Here is a 27193-nt window from a genome sequence, read left to right as displayed (position 1 = left end):
GGCTTTTCCTCATATGATCTCTACAATTCAAAAAACCGCATCTGGAAATATGTATCATTTGTGCCCTGCTTCTCATTCTTCCCACAGAGCTGGGGCACTAACTGCAAAGAAGGATTCAGCGTAACTCCAGTGGAAATACATTTTTCATGCCGTAGGGACAAATGCATTCTGCACTTTTATTTCATTTTACTCCCAAAGTACTTGTGGGTATATTTACTTTCAGGCTCTGCAGTGGTAAAATAGTAAAGCAAAGGACTGATGAGTCATCTTTAGCTGTGCCTGGTTTGCGTTACGTGATAACACAGAGCCCTTGTGTTATTTGACCATACAGGGAATCTCATGAATTTACTTCTTGCCTTTGACCTCAGCACTCACAAACCTGTAACTTTTCTCCGTGTTTGTCATTGAATACCAAGTTCCCTTCCTTGTGAGGTTTTGTTGTAGAGAAATAACCTACCAATAAAACCCCATTCACTTTTATTTGAAAAACAGAAGTATTTTGGACCCTGGACTACTACAGGGTTTTTGATAATTTAAGGTTTTTGATAATTTATTTTGAAACAGAATCATCCACATTTTCAAATAAGCTTCTGGCAGCCAAAATATTTCATCGAGGTGTCCATAAGCATCTCAAAACAATACTGATTAATTCTGGGTTAGTCAGAGACTATCAGTTGTGCACACTGCTGCACAGGTTTTCAGATGTAGCCGCAGGGGCAAGAAGGCATGAGCTGTGCAATCAGGCGACTGATCGATTTTATATTTAGCATCAGACTTCCCAGAACTGAAAGGCAAAATGCTAACATTGCACCAGTTTGTTCTTCATTTCAGAAATAGAGTCCCTCAAATTCTAGTTAAAAATGAGCAACTAACCATATTTGCAGTTTTACCTTTGAAACTGTCAACAACAGCCAGTGTAACTTAAATTCAACTAACTCATATTTTGAGATTTGCACGAGGAGTGAAACACAGCAGGAAGAGGCAATTTGTAGGAAAAAAGACAAACCCTTGCCATTATTATTCTTCAAGAACCATACATTTCCTCAAAATCTATTCCCTCTGTCATGGACCTGGTTACTGTTGTGCTAGGTATGTACAAACGCAAAACCTTACTACACAAAACACTGTGCACAGCTCTGTACTGTATTATCTAGCACTGCTGCTGTAGAAATGATGATGGAGGGGGTGATTTCTACAGCATATAAGCTGGTAAGTAATTTATTTGAGCCTTCATCTGTCCTTAAGGGACCTCAATTTTTATTTAAGCAAAAAGGATTAAGAAGAAAAGCAAAATATGACTTTTATCACGTTCCCCTCTTTTTTTTGTGTAAAGACAGATATGCAAACGTGCATTTTAAGGGTCAGGACCTCATCCACATGAGGAAGGTTTACAGTATCAAGCCTGAAGGGGAAAAGCTATTTCTAAATGTGTCAGGTTAAATAAATAATAATAAAAAGTTGCTAACATTTCTTAGCAGAATTTAAAAAAAAAAAACACCACCAAACAAAGGGTTATACAATAGCACCCTCTAGCTCTGCTGATGGGGAAATATCTCTCTCCTGAAACAGAAAAAAAAAATCTATTCCTTCTGCTGGCAAAGGTAGGTAGGTACCTTTCCTACTCCTGGATTTCTACAGCCACTGCTTTTGAAAGAGGAGAAGGGAAATAGTAAGTGAAAAGAACTCTGTATCTCCACTTAGCAGTTAGGATTGTAGGCAGTGAATATACTGAAGAGTAACATGTATCAGGAAGGCAACAATTTTTTTCTGTGTCTTACTGTTTTTCACAAAGGAGAAAGCCAGCATGAGCACTGCCCATCTCATATCACTGGTGACATCAGGGTGAAGCTGAAATGCTCAAGCAATTTGGTATCAGTCATAGAAATCCAGGACTAGGAAGGACATTCAAGTGACCTGCTCTATGGCAGAAAAATGCATCAAGTTTTTTTTCTGACATGCTATTGTCTGGCTCATTCTTCAAAACTTGCAGCAAGCAACACTTCAGCACATATCTGGGGATACCACCACAAGGATTCGTTAAGAGTTACAGAATATTCCTTATATTTTCCTTGACCATTTTGTCTGCAGATGGAGGCCTAAAGACATAAAAAATGGGAACTTCTCCGAACAAGGGCCAGGATTCTAGACCTATTAGAGTGTCTGCATTGTCGCAAGTGACATGACAGATCCAAACCTTCAGGATATGCAATGTGTGCACACTGTGGAAGAGTTTATATTTATGCACAGAAACAGCCTTTAAGTCTAATATTGCTGAGCAGAGATCCTCTGGGCAAGGGTTAATGGGCTTAGAAATCTTTTTTGATACAAGAGGACGATTAAAATAGGATGGGAAGGCTCCCCTTCCCATGGCGATGCTATGCCTGAGTGGCAAAGCCATTTGGGCATGAGGGAGAATACATTTATTCCAGGAGGAGAAAAACTCATCAATTAAAATCATGGCAACAGTACTGAGTTCACTGTCCTTTGGACAGGATTTGGTACTTACTTCTGGATCGGATATAACAATCGTTGCAGTTAAGAAGGCCATTTCTAATCCTGACATCTGTCCCACTTGCTGCGTCTCCCAGCTGTCCCTTGCAAATGCCACACTGTCAGTTGAAGAACAGAGAAAGTAAGAGAGACGGAACCCTTCTATCTGGTCACAACTTTCCCCAAATTTTGACTTTTGTTTTAATAGTTCTTGGAACAGTGAGAAAAAAAAAATAATCCCCAGAACCCAGCCCATACTCCTAGGGAGCACTGCAAATCAGTGAAAGGTTTATTTTAGAGCCAACAGTATTTAGGACTGGACTTCAGCAGTCTCCACTTATACAGAAGTGAAGTCTAGTGATTTTAAGGGACATCTGATTCTGACATTGCATTCTGGAGCCAGCCCATTTGTGCTGGACAAAGCTCAGAGAGGCCAGAGATTTAGTTTGGGTAAATGTCTAAAACCAAAAAAGGCTTCATGACTAAAACCAACTGGGCCAAAGATAATGGAAAAGGACACTTTTTGAGTTCTCTGGAAAACACTATCTTCAGAACTCAGGAACAGTTGTGAAGTATTTCTGTTGAGAGCTCTGGTGAAAGGCCGAAGACATCATCCATTCCATAGTCAAAGCTTTCCAACCATGGGTCAGATCAAAGATGGCTTTGGGACTGACCAGGTTTTTGAAAAAAAATCACAAGGTAACTGATTTTATATTTAAAAACAGTGAGTACAACTGGGAAATTACATGATGCTTCCCTCTGTGAGTGAGGAAGCTAAGTTTGCTTGCTAAATCACAGGTTTTAGTCCAATTAACATGTCTGACAACAAAATAACACATTAGCTGCATTACTTCCACTTCTCTACAAACAAACGCACAAACAAACATACATAACAAACATGCCAATTCCTTGGTCCTCTCATTTTCAATTTCACATCTACAGCCCTCAATATACCCTTCTCCTCACACTGTCCATGACTTGAGATTTTTCTTAACAAAGCAAGAGACATACCCTGAAGCACTGAATATGGAAATAAAGACCAAGCGTTTCGATAATCATGGCAGCTCCTTTTCCAAGAGGAAGCCCACAGGTAGAACAAAGCTTCTTTCCACTGACAGACCTAGGAGACAAACATGACTTTAAGAAAACAGAACAGCAACTGATGCTAAAACGTAGCCAAACGTTTACACAGGTTTATGGAGAGGGACAGGATGGGAGGAAGGAGCATTGGGGGGGTGTCACACAAACACACATTGGCCCTTCAACCACGTTGCTGATCAGCCTGCACATCTGCCTCGCAGACAAGCAAGCAGAGGACTTAAAACGCTTGAATGCACAGCAGCTCAGATCCATTTCCCTGCCAGTCTGCTGTGCGAGATCAAGGGAGATGCAAGCCTCTTAAGAGAGACCTAGATGTCAGGGAACCATGCCTGTGGATTACCTAGGCCCAGTCAACGCCACAGCGATCAAAGCAGATATTCACACAAATTACCGGAGTGAGACTCTCTGCCTTTTGTTTGCAAGTCAGAAGGCAGGGATGCTGCTCTTACACCCAAATAAGCTGGCAAAGTCAATAGCAGCAGCGTAACTGCAGTAGCACAGACCAGGCATCAGGCACTTGCTAACTAATTTTAGTCTACGCTGCTGCAGCTACATGCCTGTTAGTACTTGTCCTGGTTTCGGCTGGGATAGGGTTAAATTTCTTCCTAGTGCTGTGTTTTGGATTTAGTATGAGGAGAATGTTGATAACACACCGATGTTTTCAGTTGTTGCTAAGTGCCCTCCTAGTCCAAGGACAGCTCCCGTGCCTACTGACTGAGCTAGGTACGCGAGATGGGAGGGAACATAATCAGGACAGCCAGCCCAGCTGGATAATGGGGTATTCCATACCATGTGACGTCATGCTCAGTATATGAACGGTGGGCGTGATCCAGGAAGTACCGATCGCTTCTTGGTTATCGGTCAGCGCGGGTGGTGAGCAATTGCATTGTGCATCACTCATTTTGTATATTTTATCATTATCATTATTATTTTCCCTTTTTCTGCTCTATTAAACTGTCTTTATCTCAACCCACGAGTTTTTCTCACTCCTAGCCTTCCGATTCTCCCCCCGTCCCGCTGCGGGGGGTGGGGGGGAGTGAGTGAGCGGCTGCGTGGTATTTGGCTGCCTGCCAGGTTAAACCACGACAGTACTCCAACTAGTTAGAGTAAAGCTGAAATCAGATCTCCATCTGCAATGCAAAAATACTTCAACTGTCTCCTTAAGCTTCAGTCCTGCCTAGACCTTTCTAGTAAATCAGCTGTTTGATTTGTTGACAGCCCCAGGACTAACTGGTACCCTTTTTCATAATGGTTTTAATGGCAGTGCAGGTGCACACTTCTAGGTGTTTCACGCTCTTCCCTTCTCACCTGTCTGCCAGCCTGCCAGAACTGTTGTTTGTCTAGTGAGATGAACTTGAGACCAAAAGGGATCCCTTGTCATTATGTGTCATCCATGCTTTTTTCAGCCAGGGCTGAAACGAGGAGAGAAACTTTGGGATACCTCATGAGTTCTGAAAAGATGGTTTGATGAAACTGTACACAGATAAGCAAGTTTACAATACCTTGCTTTATGGTTTTGGTGCAACAACATAATAAGCTACCAACAGAGACAGATCTGGACTGCATCATGATAAAAAAGCCACTTGAAAAAAAAAAAAGAGAGTCAGAAGCAGCAGAAAGACTCATCACAACCAGAAAACTGTCCTTGCTTCCACCTAATCTCTGTGACTCCTGAGCCCATCATTCTTTATCCCACCATGTACACTGACAGCACAGGCACATCACTGTCTTGTCGCTTCATTCTCATTATTCCTTTTAGAATAACTTCCCTGATTTCTTCTCCTCCCCTACGACCTTAAGCCTTCTGCTCACATCCCTCTGTGTTATTCTTGAGTCCACCTTTGTTTTCACTTCTTCTCCACTATCAAAGTTATCACAAGGACAAGTTAAAGTATTGGATCAAAGAATAAAGTGCTTTGGGAAATTTTTTAAGAGAAGTTCTCTAATCTTTTAGTGGAACAATGAATTACATCTCATCCATTGTTTCCAAAACTAAGATTTTCTTCAGGAAAAGATCTTGGAAAAGGGTCTCAGATCAGGATACAGCTGCTAAGTAATATGAAGTAGCTCTCATGACTAGCTACATGTAGCAAGAAATGATCTGCAATCCCACCAAATCTGCAGTTACAATTAGAAAAAACAGAAGAAATTGTTCACATAAAAAATTCCTAATAGTTTCACTTCAATGCAAATGGCATTGGAAGGAGGGCTTTGCTATCAAATGTGAAGAAAAATGTTATTTAAATAGGACAAAAACTTGCTATGTTTTCTGTGTTGTATTACTTTACCCTATTTAATAAGCCAACTGATTTTAATATACCCCAAATTATCAGTGATTCTATCAGGCTGCAGTTACCATTTATTTAGAGTTGGCACATATCTCACTGAAAGCTGCACAGCTCATTGCCTGAGAGAATCAAATCTCCAGGAGATAAGCACGAATGTAGAAAAATTAAAAAAAAAAACAGAAAAACAGGTAAATGTGTTTCAAGTTTGGAAATTAAGGGAAGGATTTCTTTTTAAATCAGCAAGTGTTGAAATGTCAGTTGGTGACAACATCTAGAGCATACCTCGCTCCTGAGCATGTGACTATTCACAGTGAAGACAACATCTTTTGGCTTAAGTGCTCTGAACTCACACTTTACTGCTTACTTTGACTGGGGCTTATATTACCCCATTTCAATTTCACTGAAATTTCAATGATCAAGCAGAGTCCTACCGCTGCTTTCTGAACTGTGTTATTTGAAAACATAACAATACTGCTGAAGTAGGCAAGAGATATGGGAGAGGGAGCTACGTGTTTATTCCATGGACAGTTATGAATCGCAACATTTAGAAGAATTAATAGTGCATCCACATAATACTAATGTGATTTACACTGCGGCAGTTCACCAGCAACTACAAGATGTACTCGGTCTGCAAAATTCCTTATTGACCTTTTGTACCTGTTGGGTGACTGACTTGGAGCAGCAGGAGAGCAGGGAGATGATGGCCCAGATTGGAAGTTCTCATGATAGCCTGCCCTAAAATACAGGAGAGAAAATGCATTACTATAGCTGAAGAACAACTAAAACCAAGGGGTTTGTACTGAGAAATTCCAGCTGATGGATTTCAGGATTCCCAGCTCTAAAGATTTTATCTAAGGAAAACAAGGTATAAATTTGCGGTCCACTGCTATTTTGATACAATGAAAAACAGCACACATTTTTTGGTTCCGAGTTTTGGTCTGCTTGCTATTGCTCAATCAGATAACTCACAAGGTAATCAGCCATGTGCAGACTCCCACCCACCTATCAACCCAACGTAGCTCACGCCATGACAAAGGAGGGTTAAGCCAAGGCACACCACCTTGTACTCTCTGTTCCCCAAGGGATGTGCACAGAAGCACACTGGTAGAGCAGACGTGGGGTTGTTGATGGAGGGTGTGCCCTTTACTGAGCGAAAAGGAAGCTACCAACACTGAAAAGAGGTTTATTCTTGTTTATGTCCATTCTACCCAGCAAGAATTTGGTAAGAAAAACCATGGATGTTTTTTGTTATCAGAAATCATAGGATCGATTCAACCTCTCTCTGCTTAAAGCTGTTTACAGATTAAATAACAATTTTCTCAAACACACATGAGCAGTTTGTTATGAGGAATAGGTAATCAAACCTCAACCTACATTGGTTTTGACTGGATACAAGCTTCATAGCGGTAACACATATCTTGCAGGAGACTGTGTTCATATATATGCTAATGAAAACAGATGTTCCTTTCTCATTACAGAGATACACTTTTTGCAAATATTAGGTAAACATATCCCTTGTTTACTGAAAGAACTGGTGTTACTTTTTAGTAATGCTCACCCAAAAACACAAGGCAAAGCATCAGAGAAGAAAAAAACCTCACCAAATTTATAGCAGAAAGAAAATACTAATCTCTCTTTATCTTCTTTTAAAAGCTATAATCCTTAAAGAACTAGAAAGTAGCAACCAATGTGTGTTTAGAAGCTGGGGAATGAAGCTCTCGGATACCAACTTCAGAGAGGCAGACTTCTGACATTCCTACCCTGATATTTAGCCACTTACTAGCTATAAATGTTTGTCTTAGGGACTTAAAACAAATGAAGCACATGAACAGTTAGGCAGATGAGTCTTTAAAGACCTAAGGAGCAAGAAGACAGAGAATGGCAAGCAGGAGGTGTCCTCCCTTGTGAAACTAGTTACTGGGGTACCCTTAATGAGAGACAAAGTGGATAAATGTTAGCAGTCTTGGTGGGAAAGCCGGGAATCAAAGGTGTCTGCGCACTGCAGGGCTACCCACGAAACTTAACCAATAAAGAATGCAGAATAGGAATATAAAGGAGAACAGAGTGAGCAGGACTTCTCAACCTCTGCAATAACCTTTATTTTATGTTCTCACCTCCTCGTTTCTCCTGTGGAGCTCGGCTGTTGTCCCGCACTCTGGCCCAGAAACGGTCTCTGACGAATGTCCTCTGTGCGATGTGGGGACTGCTTTGTCAGCAACTGCTGATTCCAGGAGACATCTACAATGGGAGGTGGGGAAATCTCAATACTTGTGACAAAATGCTTTTGTCAATACTTATAGACCAGCATAGCTTGTGGGCTCACCGTAAAGGAGGCACGAGATGTACTGTTACTTAAAAATAAGTTCTTAGAAACCCCACACAAAGTCAGATACAGGCTCTGCTACACCAGAATACCTCCATGGGACAACATCCCCCTGCATTACCTTCACATACACATGACCTGCCCTGCTGTTGACTCTCAGTTTCTGAAGGGGGAAAGGGAAAGGTCAAACAGCCGTCCATGAGTAGCACTTGGGAAAATAAAGTATTTCTGTCCTAAGGAAGGAGGCACCAGAGAGACAGAAACTTCCCGAGGTGCCTGGGGATCCAAACTTCTCAATAGCAAGAGTTAAGAGGAAGGTGGTGTAGTCACTGCTCTCCATGTGCCTACCGATAAACAGATTTCTTCCCTTGTAATTTCCTTCTGCGTTTCAGATGGTTGCACAAGGCTCAGCGACAGTAACAGCCTCCCAGCAATATGCAATGATCTGTGTGATGCCCAGGCAGCCGACCATGCCATCTTTGAGACAGAGCGCACTGCCTGGATCCTTCCAGACAAATTTTGTGGCTCACAGGCTGGGGAGAGCCTTACCCTGCCATGCACCAACCAGCTGGTTTAGAGGAGAAGAAAACTTTACTGGAGCCTATGAAAGGCCTGATCCCTATTTTTGATATCAAGACAAAGAAAACCCCTACTTCTGACTAGTTTAAGGACTTAAGGAGAGAGCAAGGATGTGACGCTTTAAGGGGCAAGAAAGGAGCTGTCAGAATATTTGTAGGGAGCCAAGTTGATGAAGAGAACCTAGAAAAAAGTCTGATTAGCAGAAATAGTTAAAACCTGTCAAACTTTTGAAGTTTGCTTAATCACTACTACAAATCCACAAGGATGGATTACTGGGTAATATCTTCTGCTTTCTTTATTTGAACAACCTTTATGAAAGCACTAAGAATACAATAAAATTGTGCCAGGGAAAGCAAACCTGCTAAGTTTAATAAACTGAATTTGCATTTGGAGCAAGTAATAACACTGAAACCTTTTCTATCCATAGACATGTCATTTTTTAGAATCATCAACTTTTATGCTAGACTGAAAACAAAAATCTAAAACTTGATTTAAAAATCTACATTTGCTTTCTGTCTTTAGTCCTACTTATTTACTTTCCACTGTTCATTTGCATTAGATAATGATGCTAAAGTAGTGAATTTGCCTTTTTTTAGGGTGATCCTGTTGACAGCAATGGTTTGGAAAAATTCCTTCATTCAAAAAACATGAATACTTATGGGAGCTTAAAAAAATCCATTAATTGTAAATGTCATCAGACATTTCTAATGACAAAATTGAGATAGGCATCACTTTAGACTTGGCTTGAAAAGGTTACACATCACAGGTAGTGATTTTTACTGGACTGAAATGGACATAAAAAATCTAATTAACTATCAACACACAAAATAAGTGTTGGAAATAGGCTCTCTGTATCAAGACAAATCCTATATGTATGTACAATTATGTAAAAGATGGAAGATAACTGTGTTTAACTACTACTGTGAACATGCTATAAATAAGATTCTTACCTGCAGCTGAAATGCCCATCTCTGATCAAAATAAGATTTTAAATTTCATCTTAACATATTTATCTTTACTAAAAGAAAACAACTTTTGCATCTGAGACATTCAAATTTTGAAGATATGCATGTGCTGGTAATTTCCAAAATTCTCTGAGTTAGATTTCAAGCCACTGTAAACACCTGTGAGATTTCTATCTGGAAAAGAATACATGCGTATGAAGAGTCTTGACTCTCACCCTGAGTCAAAGGCAGATTCAGCCTGGCAGGCGAGCTGCGCTCCATCACCGGCACCTGGTGCTCCTGTTTACCTCCTTTCAAGATACCCGTCTCTAGGTGTCCTGAGAGCACTTTATTTCCACTGCCAATAAAAATAAGTCACATTGTATAAATAAAGCCGGGAAAAATGCCACCTACAATATAATGGCAAAATCAGACTTTTGAGTATCAGTCTATTTTTTGCAACAAGATTTTTGTTACGTGTCAGCAACGACAAGGCAATGGGGATAACGGTCATAAATTAACAAGTTTGTCTCCAAACATGCCGTGTCTTCCTGCTTCCCTCACACACTGTCACTTACACACACAAAGGATCATTCTGGATTTGTGGAAAATGGCTTCTTTGCCAGAGAAACACCTTTCCTCAGTGTTCTCTACAGAGCGTTCTGCATCATCAGATGCTTCTTGTCTTTGCGAAAGCTGTTATTAGCAGTTGGGCAAAGACCAGGACTTTGAACACCATCTGCCAAGTTCGGGTGCAGCGCTTCCGAGATAGCCAGGCAATCTCACACAGATTCTGAGTGAAAACAGCTACTGCTCCTTTATTCCTCCAAATGGCTTCTGAAACTTGTACACAAGACGCAGTGCAGTGACATACAGAGATGTCTGAGCTATCTAAGCTCCGAGTGACAGAGTTTCAGCAAAGCCGTGTGCTGAAAAGGCAAGCCTTCTGATATGCGAAACTAGCACCGCACATTGCCGTAGATGTGTAAGCCTGCGGCAAGTGAATATTGATCGGGATATATTACACCTGCCATGAGGCCACCAGATGCTGATGCTCCAGCATCAATCATGGGCAGATGTGACATCCCAGAAGTCTACAGAACACAAAGCTCCAGAGGGCTAAGAAATGCTTAGGCTTGATCCATACCTCCTCTTTTCTTGCCAGAGTTCATTTTCCTTGCTTTTCAGAGATGGCATACTGTCCTGCTCCCAGAGCAGCTTTTTCTGCCTTGTAACTTCTTTCTGTTTGCCTTCCTCTGGAGAGCTGTTTGAATCAGCTGTGTTCTAGAAGACAGCAGGGGAGGGAACAAGGAGCTTCCCTTGAATTTGGCATCAGCACACGCATGAGAAAAGCACAGGCTGCCCCCAGATATATATGTTGACACACCTTATTATCATAAAGAACATCTCACATTATACAGTGGAATCATTTGACCTTGGTAAGGCTAACTTTGGATTTAACAAAGACTTCAGCTACAACCATCGATTAATTGTATTAAATTGAGCGCGAAACAAAAAAGCGCAGGACTGACCAATTATGAGACGGTGTTCAGGATGGCAAAATAAAACTTCCCACTCCATATTTTTGGCAGAAATCCTGGAATGACTGAGAGTCTAGACAGTCTCCCATTGGACTTGGGCGGACTTTGTCAGGGATCTCAGCTTGTCTATGCCTAGGAGCAGAGCATTACTCACATGCTCTGGGCATTCTCAAATGGCAACACCAGTAATACTTCCAAAATGGTACTGGAGTGGGTCATACCTGACTGGTGGAGCTTGAGTAAGCCATGGCATGAGATCCTTCCCTTCTGGGTGCAGGCACTGCCCTGAACATGGCATAACCAACTCCACCCAGGAAGTTACCACTACACAGCCATGTGGAAAATAAGCTATGGCTGATGCCCCTCCACAGGGATGAGTGATAAGAGGGGGTAGGAAGGGTGAGCGGAGAACCAGATGATACAGTACACCTAATCCTGGAGTTGAACGGAAAAAGGCAGATGACTTCTTGGGTGTGGGTGCCTTAGGCAGGAGAAAATTATGTCTGGGAATCCGAGATTTATTCTACTGATCTCACCTGGGGTGTCATTCTCTGATCTCTGGCAAACACTTATTTAATTAGATGCATCGAGTTAAACATTTTGTGCCGCATAAGTAAAAAAAAAAAAAAATCAGAGAGTGAACATTCCTCTATTTGTTTTGCTGCTTTCTAGGATGGATGGTGGGAGAGAAAAGGAGGAAAAGTGGGGAGGCAGTTTTCAGTCTCATCATTGATATGCTTAAAGCACTGTCTTACACTCAAGATTTTGTATGCGGGGAAATCACTTCAGATTTTGTTGGCTTTGAGAAGGTAGTTAAACCAAACAGAAACAGGTGACTGTTTTTTCACAGCACCAGTTAAAGAGAGAAAGCACCACCCTCTGCTCTAGTCCAAAATGGGATGGTAGCAGTTTGCTTGGGAGCATGGCTCTTCAGTTATAAAAATATACAAGCTACAGCACTCTGAGGTATCACCAGTTATGGAAACGATCCAGGGAATACTCTTACTCTTAGTGCTCCCAGACTTTGTTAGTTTTTAGTGAAGAATGAAACTTTGCACTGAAGATGCCATAGTCTTTATTGCGTTACTACTCCACGAGAAACTCACCGCTGTCTTGTTTCCTTCAGTGGTAGAGGAAGAAGAGGAGAGGAGCTCAGCAGAGTTTGAGGAAACAATGAATGGAACTACAGTATCCTCAATTATCTTGCGTTCCTAAAAAAAGAGGATCAGGAGAGAGTGGGGGTTAAAAATACAGAATGTCAACTATGAGCTTAAAAAGTAGAAGCATTAAGTTTGGCTACACATCATATTTAGATGACTAGGTAAAGACCTGTGGTACCAAGAATAATAGTAACACCTCAATTTTTAATTTGCTTCAAAGTTTTGCACTTCCTTTCCTTTCACCATTACCATCTTTAAGATGGGATGTCCAAAACTGGAAAGAATATTCCACTTGGGATGGCACCACTGTTTCTCACAACACCAGTCTACTAAATTTCATATAAAAATATGGCACATGAGAAACTTATTCTGAAAGTTGAAAAAGAAATATTTCTTGTTCAGACCCCAAGTATGGTCCTCAAGCACAGATGATAAGACATCAATTTGCATAATGTACAACTAGTGAAACTGAAAACATGAATATTTTCCAATTTCCTGCAATAATGACCCACATACGACAGAAGAAAAACACTACCTTGTATATTGTTAATATTTTACAACTGCAAGCTTTGAACATTTCCTGTGAATTTTTTTTTGAAAAACAAGGCCAGTTTACAAAATATCTACATGATCAAGCCCAAGGCAGACAACAATTTCATCTGGAGTTCTACCAAGTCCAGGCACCAAGTATACACCAAAAAGCACCAGGCTCTGCCTCCAGAGGGAAGTCTTAGCGTGCCCAGACAAACCATACTGACTCACCCTGACTTGCACAGCAATTAGACACCTCCACCTATGCGGAGGTTCTGAGGATACCTGTCTAAATATTTAAATATTTTTCCTCAGTGCCTATGGTAGTGTTTAAGAGAAACAATCCTCCTGAGAATTCAGCCTTGAGAAGGCTTTTCAGTAATTAATCTAGGTATGGGATTTTTTTAGTTATGTAAGTGGGTGCATTTAAATGCAAAAAAAGTCAATAAACAACCTCCTCCTTTGAGCCTTATACCTCCTCATAGTATCTACGTTCCTCCTCTTCAACTTCTCTCTGCGCCTTTTCCCATTCCTCTTTCAGCTTGTCTTGCTCCTTCTGATACTTCTCCTGTAAGAGGATACAAATACAGGTAAATTCAGAGCATTCTGTATTAGGAGTAAATTCTGTAGTATCTCCACAGTGAAAATGAACCTGCTAAGAGTGGTTTAATCAGAAATAGGAAGATAAAAATTTGAAACATCCATGGGTGTCAAAAAAAGCTTCTTTTCCTCCTCTCCCCACTTGTTTCTAGCACTTACATTTAACACCTTCAAACCATGAGGAACTTTTAACATACTAGAAGTAGTTTAATTTGTTAGAAGTTTTAAAATCTTTGGTCAGAAATGAAATTTATGCTCAACAATTTCAGTAATTCCTTGTTTATTATACAATATTAAGAGTTCCAAAAAGCTATCACACACCCCAGAACACTTAGGCATGGATTTTACATTAAAAACTTCAGCAAAGTAGCATATAAACAAGCAGGTTTTGCAGATACTGGTACTACTTTAAGAGAGATGCCAGTACAATTTAATTAATGATGAATACCTGTGGAAGTTTAAAAGATAAATGAATAGTGTGTAAAGGTTTGAAGAGGGTAAGCTTATAATTAGCTAAGTAGCTTATTTTCCTCCTTGATGGAATTATTTCTTGAGAATTGTTTTCACACAGTTTTGCATGAAAAATTATCTCAAAGAGATCTTTAAAATTGTTTGACAGAACTGGTTTGAATATGGGGAAAAACAGTGGCTTCCATATCCCTTTTACACCAGTTCCAACTTCTGTTCAAATTAGAAACCACATCTGCCTAATTCAGAAGAGATGCATTTACTATTGAGAGAACACCCGCACCGCCAGAAAAACTATAATGAGAATTTTACACAATTTTAAGAGGAAACAACCATATTAGCTAAAAAGAAATAATCTCAAGAAAGCAACAGAGAGACACACAAGTCATTCTTAAAAGATGAAAAGACTCCATTTTATTATTCTCCATCCTTTGACAGTTGTTTGCTCTTCTGTTGCATGGAGGAAAGATATGATTTCTTTGGGACCAAACCTAATCATGGTTTCAAAATACAATACTGACTGACAGGGAAATTCAAGTTCTCAGGGCCACTGCACTTCTCCCAAACAGGACACAAACCCAGACCTTTTACAGCTTACTCTACCATTAGGCAAAACCAGTTGTTGTTTTGAGGGGGTTTCCGGCCCCCTTCCCCCCCCCCCCAACCCCAAACCTTTTGTGTCCAAATTTAGCTTGATGTTTTCCAAGGAGAACCTGTGAACAAAGCAGAAGTCTACAAAAATCTATTAAGACCATCATTTTAAAGAAGAGTTGCACAGGAGTCAGGGTCAGCAAATCGTCAGTCTCGAGAAAGAGGCTCCAAGTAATTAAGAGTCTCACAGTCTATACTCAACATACTTTAAATACAGTTGAGGATCAACATTTTGTTTAACTCCACACCGGAATGCAGAACTAAGTCCTTTTGGTCTTTCCACAGAGTGGGGAAGGGAGATATTAAGAGTGCCCAAACCACAGAGAACGTGTGTGTATGCTCACGTCCTTATTCATCCGCCACAGAATTCACTCAAGCATCCACAGAGGATGTGGAAGACATGACATGAAATGCCCAACTTTCATCCAAAGGACAATTCAACAGCTGAGCCACACGGTGGAAGAAATGTAGTTTCTTCCTTACCTGAAGCAAGCGTTCTTGCTCATGCTGCCACTTTTCCTGGCGCTTTCGCTCTTCTTCTGGATCCCAGGACCAGAAATTGAAACGCTTGCGTGAAGGAAAACCAAGCTATTAGACTTTAGCGCTGTACTTCAGAAGGCTACCAAGAAAGCTGCACTTCATCTGGCCTACCCCTGGCAGCAATGTTAAAATGGGAAATTGAGAACTAGATAATGGTTCTCTCAGTTAGCAGATAGCATTCTTAGCTTCATTGACACTTGGGACTGCCCACAGGTATCCAAATGATAAAATAATCATTTGGTTTGCAAAGAAAGGCTTGGGAAACTTCAACTGGAGGGATAAAAAAGGAAAAAGATCTGAAAGAAAGCTCTAAGCAGCACTGAACAGATATACCTGCAGGTACTCAAATTTAAAGAAAATCTCTATTTTTCTGTTCTATAATCTTCTGCGCAACATGCAAAGCAATTTGTGATTGTAAAATATATTCTCTCATTTCATACGGCTGCCAGCACAACCGCCTATAGCCTTGTTTTACATTTTTATCCATAACGAAATAAAATCTCAGGCTTCAGTAAGAATCCCATTACATGATACATTTACATGTTTAAAATCCTTATAATCAAGGGCAATTTTAGACACTTGATGTCATATTCCTTTCCACTAACAGTTGTGTTAGAATCTGATAGGAAGAGATTATGTCTATTTTCATGTCACAAACAGAATATGAAATGTTGTGTACTTTAGTGTAGCATTTGTGGTGGGTTTTTGTTTTTTTTTTCATTGGGGAGACTGTAGAATTGTGGTCTCTAATTTCTATTTAAAGTAGAATGGATAGTTACATATTATTTTCAGATTATGAAGCTTTAGTGGCTCCAGCAACTGCGACTGTATAGCTACCATTCCCTCTGGATAAGAGGAGAATGCACAAATTCCAGATTCAGACCGTATCTTGATTTGGGTTGTATTTTTATTCTCTCATTTCCGTGAGAAAAAAAACCCCTCATGCTGATTTGGGGATGTTACAAGACAGTTTGCATCAAAAATTCACTTTTGCTAAACACATATCTCTAAGCCAAACAACGATGCAAAAAAGGTACTCACATTTGATTTGTCACCACTATCAGAATCAGCTATTAAAAAAAAACAGAAAAAGGAAAGATTAAATTTAACATCGCAAAATGTACTTAGCCTGCAATTAAAGCTACATTGTATCCGAATAAAAAAGCTTCATGTTAGTTTCCTATTTGCTCCCACAACCAAATGCAAGGATGAATCGCAAGCAAATAAACCAGAAAAACAGATTACACCCATCACCAACAAAACTACTTTTTATCTGGGTAAAGAGGAGCACAATATTAACTAACATAAGGTTCTACTCTACCGCTAGCTAATGCCATCTACTTCTGGCCACAGACGTTAGCAGTGTTCGGACACTGAGTGTTACCTACTTTGATCTACTTTTCCCTTCGTGATTCAGCACAAGGAAGGAAAAAGCACAGCAAAGCTAAAAGGATGGGACTACACTATTCAAGAGCCACAGTTACGAAGAGAACCACTGCCATTTTCTCTGAAAATGTCTTTGAAGATTAGGCTGATTTAAAGAAATTAAGGGAAAAGTATTTATAGGCAAGTGATTTCGTTTGGGTGCCTGAAACCAGAGCATCACAACAACGTGCAACCCAACAGCTCTTTGTCAACTGTGCAGCAGGAATAGACACTTTCTACGAAAGCGAGAGGTAGAACAAGTCCCCGTGATCATCAGCTTTCACCCCAGCCCCACGTCCGAAGACACCTACGACTGGAGGCAGCAGAAGGGCTGAAGCTGGTCTTAGCGCCGCATTTACCTGACTGCGAGAAAAACTGTGAGCGCCGCCAGTTGTTGCGAACCCTAAGCGGAACCGCGGCCCCGCGGGGCGGCTCTGCAGGCAACGGCACGGAGACAAAACAAGAAACACAGCGTGGTCAAAAGGCGATGACGGACTCTCAGACCCGAGCCACCTTGGCCACGAGAGGGATTTTGACTACAATCGCTTTGGCCCATCGCAGCTAGTTTACAACGGACCTGCAGATCACACGGACTGCCTGTATGTAAGTGCTACTGTTGTAACGTGGCACCTAACCTTACATGAGAGCTCTAGCAAACTAATGCTAGTCAAGGGCAGCCACCCCTTCAAGTCTCTGCATCGTGCTCGCATTCATTCCTATTGCAAATACACATTTAAAGGATTACGTGATCCTTTCAGCGCTTTATGTGCTGTGAACGCTAGAGAGCAGCCAAGTGTTTCCGTATCAGTCAGAAAATAGACAAGAGACCTACAACCTGTTACTTGACGTCTGGATTGACTCGTGCCTAACATAAAATGATGTTGTTCTCAAAGCCTGTTTGGAAAGCACCCTCCCACTTAAAACAAGTGAGACTTCTATTCCTTTTCAGACAATTCTGTTTTCCACAGTGGATCACCTTCAGTAGTTTCAATATCTTGAAAACACTAGGATAATCAGTATATTACCTATACATAAACCAACAACCTAATAAATTCTCAGGGGGAAGAAAACTTCAGATGATTTTTCTCTCTCTCTTCCTTTCACAATACCTACATATATGCATCTCTAAAATCAATATAAAATTAAACTACTAAATATCAATCTCAAGCAAAACTCTGTCACGAAGGCAAAAAAAAAAAGTTCTGCTTTGCAAGAACTTGTGATGGGCACATCCCTCAATTTGACCTACACAGTATTGTTCACCTGTGAAAAGGAGCTGCACATGAGCAGCTGATTGCAGAATTTAACTCCAGAAGTTTTACTGTGAGATAAAACCAATTGCTAAGCCATTTTCATCTGTGAGCAGCAGTACCAATAAAATATAATACTCATTGACATAATTTTATTGCTAGGCCAAGTGCAAGATAGGGCTCTCCCTGCCCCCCTCTGTTGTGTCACAATTCTGCTGTTGTGTTTAAGCAGAACAACCAGAAAAGTCCTTTGCATCACAGAAGCCACACTACCATAATCAGTCAGATGCAACTAGAAAATAACCATTTTAGCTCCAAAACTCTCCAGGTCATTGATTAGGCACTTCTCCCTGAACACCACATATCCAGTTACTATCCGGATGAGTTGTCCAAACGCTGTTTGCTCACCTTGTAGACCAGAATTCTGCAGAGTAACTTGGCTGGTCTCAGGTAGTTTCTTTAAAAATGGCAATACTACACTCCCCTCTTGTTCCAGGGCTTTTGGTTTCATCACCTGCTCAGACATTTGGGAGCAGAAAACAGCATTCAAAAATCAGCAGGTACAATCAAAGGTTAACTTAAACCCTTTCTACTTATTTTCTGAATCAACATTATCAAAGATGAATTCTCCATCTCCAGAATTTCAACATGGAGTTGCAATACTGAAATCCTGGAAATAACCAGCAGCTGTTTGTTGTTGATATTCACACTGTCCGGCACACTAAAGCTGATCCTAACCAGGACCAACATCTAACTTACCTGACAGAGCAGTATGGTCATAGCCATTTGTTACTTCTGCCACCACCTGCACTTGTTCAGCACTTCAAGAGGACTAAGAGTGTAAGCTCCCCTGTCTACACCTTCTGGATACTCTGCCCTCCCAACAGGTGGTGGGACTGGGGTTTGCAGGTTAAGTTCTCATTTCTGCTCCAGCCAGTTTACACGTTCAAACGCTACAAGCAGACACTGGGGAGTTCCTCCGGAGGGGGAACTCTCTGATGACCATAGGATTTGGCACAGAAACCATCCTTCAGGGTCATTCTCTGGCAGATTGAATGAACTCGTGAAGTGACATTATATAGAGAAAAATACCAATTTGCACAACAAACATTTCCATGTGAGATCTTGCTTTTTTTTTTTTGGTTTTCCACTCCCTCTCTTTCTTGCCCGTACGTACCTCCAGTGTAGCAGGAAGGTCTGCTTCCTTCTGCTGCTCCATTTCAGGTTTCTTCACATCTTTCTCACTTGAAACAGCTTCCTCTGAAGGGACAGGACTGGGAAGAAATTCTAGTCTCTTCACAACAGGGCTGGCACAAGCTGCAGTTGACTTGAATTGCTTTTGAACTGAACCTAATTCACACATATAAGAGATAATGTTGAAAGGTTAAGACATTTTTTCAATTAAAATGTAGACCTATTTCTTACAATTAGATTTCTTACTGGTTATACTGTGAGCCCATTCACGGATGTTTTGAAAAAATAATCTTCTTTCTTCAACACAGGCAAAACTAATCTCTTGTAGAAAGACAAGGCTTTAAGGGTGAAATTCACCTGAAAGGTGCTTCCACTTGACTTGGGCATCACGGGACACCCTTCATGGTCAACAAAGACAGAGATGCAGTTCTAGGAGAAGAGTCACCCAAACTATTTCAGACACTCCTCTTCGGCTGAGATGAGCTGTAACCTACAAGGTGCCTACTGAGGTATAGATCTCTTTACTGAAGTCGTGTGATGAATCCTATCCTAAGATGCTACCCAGACAAGTAGCTATACCACAATTAACATGGTCTCACTGTCAGCGCTGAAGGATATTCCAGCTTGCCTGTTTCCACTAAACCACGTCAGTCAAGCAGCAGACAGCACATAATTGTGCGAACAGGAAGCCTTGGACTGGAATAACCTAGTTGTCATTCAGCTCTTAAAAAACCCCAACAAGTTGATGCTTGAAGGGACCTGGAGTGCACAGGCCTACAGCTGAAGACTGTGACAGCTAAACTACTGTCAGCTGGTACCACCATTGGAAGCAGAGCAGTTTCCACCATCCCAGGCAGTGCACAAGCACCCAGACATCTCTCTAACCTCCTAAAGCAGAATCTCAGCTTCAGGTCCTGTCCCCTCTCCAACCACGGCAGCAGCAGCAGCTTCCAAATGTACCTCGTTGACAGGCTAGGAGAGTGAGCTAAGAAAGAGATGCACCTCAAGGCTCCACTAGGAACCTGCGCACAAGCAGAGACAAGAGCTGCCTGCTGCCAGGCAGATGCACACCACTTTGGAGCAGTTCCCACACCATTAGTGGCATAGGGGTCACAGCACGGAATTATCTGGCTTGTAGTGAACAGCGGAAGAGGTTGCTTATTCTACAAGAAGGTCACACAGTTTGGACCACATCTATCCCTCCAAAGCAGACATAATGAACACCCATGCTCCTTTAACATTTCAATTTTTGCAATGCTATCTCAATTTTCCTTGCCAGCCAATATTAAACTTTGCTATCAATACTTAATGTTTAGCATTTCTGACAGGAGAGGAGCCCAACACAAGGTGGCTTTGTGACTTGAAGACAAATATCACCAGCTCATCACTGCTGACTTTTTTGAGAATTTTGAGAGGAGAATTTTGTTCGTTCACCACAAGACTGCAGCTTCTACATTACCTGCCCGATACAATTCAAGATTGTTAACCTCTGTGCTTTGGCATCTACAAGCCAAAGTAATTAAGTCGGCTAATGAGCCCTTGCTAACAGCCCATGTGCTTCACAGTCTTGCAGCACATCAAGAAAAGGCTGGATATGCTTCTAATCTTGGGGGAATGGTACCCCATTGATGTTTGAGGGCAAAGCTCAATTGTTTAAGTCACATTTATCCTCAACAAATAGGAGCATTATGCTTATATACCAATTACAGCCAGAGATCTCATTTATATACCTACTTCAAATAGTACTTTTTATTTACCCATATCAAGCTGAACTTTGATAAACCCATTTTAAAAAATGAACAACAAAAAAAGGCCATGAACTTAGTATGATAGCAGGCAATAGATAAAATGCTTACTCAAAGGTAATGTTTCAGAAACACCCTTTTGAGGAAAATAAAGGCTTTAAGGCAGAAAATCAGGAGTGTGCACAATACTGTCCATTTAAAGCCCCTATGAGGACTGAAATGCCCCTTCTTATTCTCCTTTCCCATTTCTTAATGTCTTGGGGAGAAAAAAGTGTTAAACAGAAGCTATTACTGACTGATAGTTTCTGCCCTGATGCTTTCTGATTACAGCACGCTGTGGCACCAGCTTTTCATGCACACAGACGGCAAAGCAGACAACTCGCATCCCTGACTGCAACGTGCGGTCAGGTGTATAATTTCAACCACAGAATGACAGAGCAGCCCAGGTTGGAAAGGACCTCGAAAGATCATCTGGTCCCACCTTTTGTGGGAAATGGAGCCTAGAGGAGATTGTCTAGCACCTTGTTCAGTTGCACCTAGAAAACCTGTAGCCATGGGGACGCTACCACGTCCCTCGGGAGGTTGTTGCAGTGAGTGATCGTTCTTACTGTAAAAAATGTCTTTCTTAGGTTGAGATTTCTGACATCATCTGCATTCTCTAATAAACCCTCTTGGTGCCGCTGCAGATGCACTTATCGGACTCCTGCTGCAGGATGGGCCTAAGCCTCAGCCCAGGGTGGGCAAGGGCAGGGGCGAGGGCAGCAGCAACAACCCACCTGGGGACGGGCACCCCGGGCTCGCAGGTCCCGCACTTCCAGGGCTGGCCTCGACCTGCTGGCTGGAGGCTCCATCTGCTTCCACTGGGGAGGCCTGCAGAGAATAACACAGTAGAAACACAGTGAGCGCATGCAGTGGAAATAAAAGTATATGTTAATTCCTCAAGGCAGTACTTACTGCTTCTTTATAATGTGTTTGAACCAGACTGGTTTAGAGCTCAGCAGGGAGCTGGGGAGTACGTTTCGGAGCAGCGTGTGCCACTTGGGTGTTGAATCACTGGGCTTTAATCTCCTTTTCAAACCATTCATCGGCAACCATCACGCAGTTGGTTTGGAATAGCTCCTACAAGCTTTTAAAATTGTAGGATACCTTGGATTGTGTTAGCTGGAGATAAGCACACATTTCACCCCTGGTTTCCTCTTCCAGAATAACACAAAAACGTATGCATTAGTGAATACCTAGCACGCACTAGGGTTTGAAAAGTGGCAAAGTAATTAAATACTTCCTTTATTTCACGGTTGTCTAAACAATCTGTTATCTGAAGGGAAAAGCCAGAGTCAGTATTAAAGGCAATGAAATACTTGAAACACTATTAAGAGAGGACTGAAAAAATATGGTGAGAGCATAGCGAGCCAATAATCCAAATCCCTTTGAAAAGCCAGCTTCCTGACCCAGGAGAAGGCTGTGGCAGAGCTAAAACCACACTGTCAAAACAAGGATAGCACTTCAGCTGATCTGTTTAGCAGCTTCCACCACACATCCGCTTTCCCGGTAGGAAAAGAAAAATCTACAGCAAACTGATCAGCCACTGCATAGTGCTTCTAATGCATGAAAGAGCTAGAAAATGGCACATTCAAGAGAGGAAAATAAAAAAAGCAGACTACTTTTAGAAATAAAAAGTAACATATTTCAGAAATAGTCTATTGTAGACTCGCTTTCCCGTCCTCCTCTCACCCCTCCATCTTATTAACAGCTGCAAGGGAGGAAATCTGATGAAATGCCCTCTTTTCTGGGGGCAGGATTCAGACCTCCACCTTCTGCACGGATCCTGTTTCCCATCCCCACAGACCCACATGAGCCTACGGCCCCTCATTCATCCCTGCCCCCTGAAGAGCAGACCTGGGCCCTCACAGCTCGGTCATCAGGGACTTCTGCTGGCAGAGCCAACAGGACGCCAAGCACTTTGGCTCCAGAGAGCTTTGCTGTTGGCAGTGCTTGGGAGTCCCTGCCTCTCTTCTCCTCTCTGAAGGGAGGCGTGCTCTGGAGAGGGGCAGGGAACATGTCTGGGAAGATGCCCTGCGAGGAAATGGTGGGGACTGGTGTGGGGCCATGGCCAGGAGCAGCGACCCGGGCAAGCCCAGCGGGCAGCGAGCAGTGCTGGCAACAACAGAAGGAGCCCCCGGCTGCCAAGGGCTGTGCCGCCACCTCACAGCAGGACAGGCGCCAGATCACAGCCATGAGCTTCTAAAGTGGCAGCGCGTCTCCTCCGGTGCCTGCTGGGGCTGGCTGCCCGCCGCTGTCCCCACCGCCCGCCGCTTTCCACTGCATCCTCACCTCCGCCCCCATCGAATCCTCCACCCCAGGCAAGGCATGGGGACACATAGAATCATAGAATCATTTAGGTTGGAAAAGACCCTTAAGAACATCCAGCCCAAATGTAAACCTAATGCTGCCAAGTCCACCACTAAACCATGTCCCTAAGCACCACGTCTACACATCTTTTAAATACCTCCAGAGATGGTGATTCAACCACTTCCCTGGGCAGCCTGTTCCAATGCTTGACAACCCTTTCGGTGAAGAAATTTTTCCTAATGTCCAATCTAAACCTCCCCTGGCACAACTTGAGGCCATTTCCTCTCGTCCTATCACTTGCTACTTGGGAAAAGAGACACCCACCTCGCTACAACCTCCTTCCAGGTAGTTGTAGAGAGTGATAAGGTCTCCCCTGAGCCTCCTTTTCTCCAGGCTAAACAACCCCAGTTCCCTCAGCCGCTCTTCATAGGACTTGTTCTCTAGACCCTTCACCAGTTTCGTTGCTCTTCTTTGGACATGTCCCCCTGCCGCCTAAAAGCTGTTCTCAAACTGGACGAGGCAGAGGGTGAAATACACACTCCAAAAAGGCAGCATGGAAAGTTTGAGGACCTCCTCTCTACCACGTCCACCTGGAAGCATGCCTATACCAACAGCAAACAAGGCACGGAGCTCCCCCTCCATGTGTCACATGCTCCAAAGAGGGATGGTCACTGGAGATGAGGCACAGGCTAAAAAACAGGCCCCAGAGAAATGCTCCAAAGACTGCCAGTCCTGTGCCCCAGAGATTTGTCCCTTGCCATTCCATTGCTCTTTTCTCCCATATAACCCACCTCTCCCTTCCCCAGCCCATCTTGGTGCTAGCCTGTGTTTCAGTGAGAGCTTTCTCACTGAAAGCCCTAGCAGAACACTGCAACCAAAGAAAACGTCTCCTTCAGCTTCACTTCTGGCTCCTGACATGACAGCAGCCAGGGGAAAGGCTACTGGAAATTCTTCCCAACCTTGCTCAATGCAGAAATAAGTATTTCTTTTCTCCATGAGGACAGCGGCAGCGTACCAGGCTGCCCAGACAGGTTGTGCCATCTCCGTCCTGGGAGGTTTTCAAGACTTGGATTGTCAAGCCCTTAGCAACCCGGTCTCATCTCATGCCTGATCCTGCTTTGAGCAGAAGACTCAGCTAGAGACCTACAACCTGAATTATTCTGTCATTCTACAACCTACAAACCTCCATTAAACCTAAACAAATGGCTATTATCAAGAGCTCAGGGTTTGCCCTAAACAAGGTAGATTTTAACTGGAAAAGCAAGAGGCACCTACCTGACAACTCTACCCAGTGCTCCAAAGCATAAGCCCTTTCAAAGAAATTGTTGCAAATGTCAATTATTAATGTTTATATTATTATTATTTTTGGTAAAGCAATGGAACTCACAAAAAGCAATTGTCCAAACTGAAAAATTTCCCCCCCCCAAAGAAATTCAGCTTTAATTTCAACGTCAGAGGCTTTAAAGCTATAAACAATGATAAACCGGGCCAATACAAAAAGTGTTAAAGAGCATTACATACACCCAGGGAAGTCAAGTGCCGATGGCAGCTGGAGCTGGTGAAAGAGCACAGCCACACTGCCCTCCCAGAGGTTTTAAAAAGCTCAGCGAATGCACAGGCATGGTGCACTTTTATCACCTCTGGGTCTAGAGTTACCTCAGGAACCTAAACACGGTGCTGTGTCATGTAGCTATCCTGCACAAGTGCAATAACTAAGTCTACCCCTAACCTGCATCCAGGAGGTTGAACCAGGTATAGACATAGATGTTATTTATAGAAATCCTTTCAAAGAGGAGTAAAAAAAAAAAGAAAGAGCTACTACTTGCTGCAGGAAAACTGAATTTTCCAACAGCATGCTGCAGAAGTTCTGTTCTTGCTCACGAGACTTGACTCCTCCTCCTCCCTCTGCTGAGCAATTAAATGCTAGCGACATACAACTAAAAATATAAAACTGATTAGTAAGTAATTTATAAAAAAATTAAGTCAACTTCACTGGGGAACTCGCTCATTCCCAGTATATCTAATTCTATTTATAATACCAATATCCACAGGTATATGATATATTTAAGAAAATTCTTGTACTGATACAGTTGATAAAATGCCTTTTCTACCACAGATTATCATCATTCACATTTTGTAAATATTTTGTAATCAAATGATGATGTTATCACTGAACGTCAAAAAGCCATACAAACATTTCATTGTACCTAAAAGGATCGTATTTTGACATGGACACCGAAAAACCGAACAACTTGGCAAGTGACATTTCTGAGGTGTTTCAGAGGAGCGCTCACGCTTTGGGATGAAGGACCCACGCAGCCTCTCGGCACCACTCTGCTGCAGCCACGGGTGTTCGTGTGGGCAGAGGCGTCATTCTGCAGGACCACAGAGCCACTCCACCCACTGGCTCTGCTGCAGGTGCCTACGAGGGAAGGTCACACAACACCTGCTGGTCCACCGCCACAGGCAATGAAGCCTTCAAGGGAAGTAGGAAAAACCTTGCTGCGTAGGGGCTGTGGTTATCTCTGCCCCCAGATCCAGGCTAGTGTGAAGACTCTCGTTAGCTCCTGAAAACTGAAGAATGCTGTCTACTTGGACTGGTGTTTTTATTACCCCATGCATCTAGCTACCCAGGAGTTAAAGTGAACTTCCTCATTTAGGATTTAGAAGCCTTAGTCCATAATGGAAAGTTAAATATTGTGATTGCAGCTGCAGTTATGAGCACATCAGTAACGGAGGACAAAGCAACACCTCAGTTCTGCTAACCAAGGTATCCATTTAACAAAGACACAAGCACAGCTGACTATATAGTGTTATCAAACACCTATTAGGCATGAAAATAAACCAGTTCAGTTTATTGCGGACAGGATTTTTATCTCATAAACTAGGATATCAGACCAAGCATTTTTTAATTAAGACCATACAAGCCAGAAATAGCCACATTGCCTATTGCTGTGGCAGAACCTTACATCCTTACAAAAGCCTAAAAATACAATAACTAGGAACTCCTAAAACATGGAATATCACAACTCCAAGAATTCAAACTCCAAAGGAAGTTACAGCAGAACTTTATTAACCCTTATTGTAAATTAAATCAAAATGTAGGTCAATTAACACTACTTGTACACAAAATCACATGAAATATCGTTACTGTATTTTCTATAAAAACATGACAAAACATGCTGTCTGGAACCAGCAAGACTGCAGAGATATCGGGAAGAATCAGGTTAGTTAAATTCTGTAAAATCACTCGGGAATGAAATTGGTTGCGGTATCAATAGCCGCATGTAGAAATTGCCTGACACATCTTTGAAACTTCTGTGATTGAAATTGTACACATATAATTGACTTTAAAATTTTCATACAACGATTTCCTCACCAAAGCTAGCGTTTTCTGTTGTTGTGAGTGGTAATGGTGGCATGACCTTGGGCAGCCACAGCTAAGTGCCTTGCATGCTATGCCAGTATAGTACTACAGCCAGAACACTGCCCTGACACTTTTAAGTCATCTGCCTCATCTGGCAGCTATATGATGCTATACTCAGGCCAGCTCTTACAATCAAAGATCAGGGTGGATCAGTAATTGACAGAGAAGCCTTGAAAATGCTGCAAGAAATAGTGTTAAGTATGTATTAGTGCTAGTAATTTTTCTAGAGTTATTACTGCTCAGTTGGGATGTAAAATAAGTTCCTGTCACTCCATAGACACTGAAAAGTGCACGGGTGTCTGGAGGACAGGAGACATGGACGCTAGATTCGTAACGACATCCCGAGCAGAGTTCCCTTCTAGCTGCTTTGAAGCTTTGGTGCTCTCACTTCTCATCTTAAACCTTTTCCCCTTCAGATAGTCCAGCCCTCCACCCATCTGCCCATGTGTGGTTCAAGGCAAAGCTGTCAATCCGGAACAGACGTACTTACTCTACAAGTGTTTCTTGTAATAAATCAAAGAACAAAGACTTGTCCTACCAGATACGTACAAATCAGGATTTCAACTCTGCTCTCCTGTAGCTTGGCC

The 27193-nt window shown here is 42.2% G+C and overlaps 1 protein-coding gene across 1 annotated transcript in view; it reads right to left on the bottom strand.

Moving 5' to 3' along the window:
- Positions 1-27193, bottom strand: part of LIMCH1 (LIM and calponin homology domains 1) — a 186315-nt gene that overhangs the window by 3116 nt on the left and 156006 nt on the right. The window contains exons 21-34 of the mRNA XM_075148972.1: positions 21607-21700; positions 19069-19241; positions 18300-18405; positions 17001-17075; positions 16258-16286; positions 15160-15243; positions 13433-13525; positions 12373-12477; positions 10873-11009; positions 9962-10083; positions 7994-8117; positions 6528-6614; positions 3502-3610; positions 2507-2609 (exon numbers count right to left, since the gene is read on the bottom strand). Coding sequence (XP_075005073.1) covers positions 2507-2609; positions 3502-3610; positions 6528-6614; positions 7994-8117; positions 9962-10083; positions 10873-11009; positions 12373-12477; positions 13433-13525; positions 15160-15243; positions 16258-16286; positions 17001-17075; positions 18300-18405; positions 19069-19241; positions 21607-21700 — 1441 coding nt within the window. The remainder of the gene's footprint in view (positions 1-2506; positions 2610-3501; positions 3611-6527; positions 6615-7993; positions 8118-9961; positions 10084-10872; positions 11010-12372; positions 12478-13432; positions 13526-15159; positions 15244-16257; positions 16287-17000; positions 17076-18299; positions 18406-19068; positions 19242-21606; positions 21701-27193) is intronic.

This window comes from Calonectris borealis, chromosome 4, assembly GCF_964195595.1.
Source record: "Calonectris borealis chromosome 4, bCalBor7.hap1.2, whole genome shotgun sequence".
Taxonomy (NCBI): domain Eukaryota; kingdom Metazoa; phylum Chordata; class Aves; order Procellariiformes; family Procellariidae; genus Calonectris; species Calonectris borealis.
The sequence above is the reverse complement of the archived record's forward strand: the minus strand, read 5'-3'. Positions and strand labels throughout refer to the sequence as shown.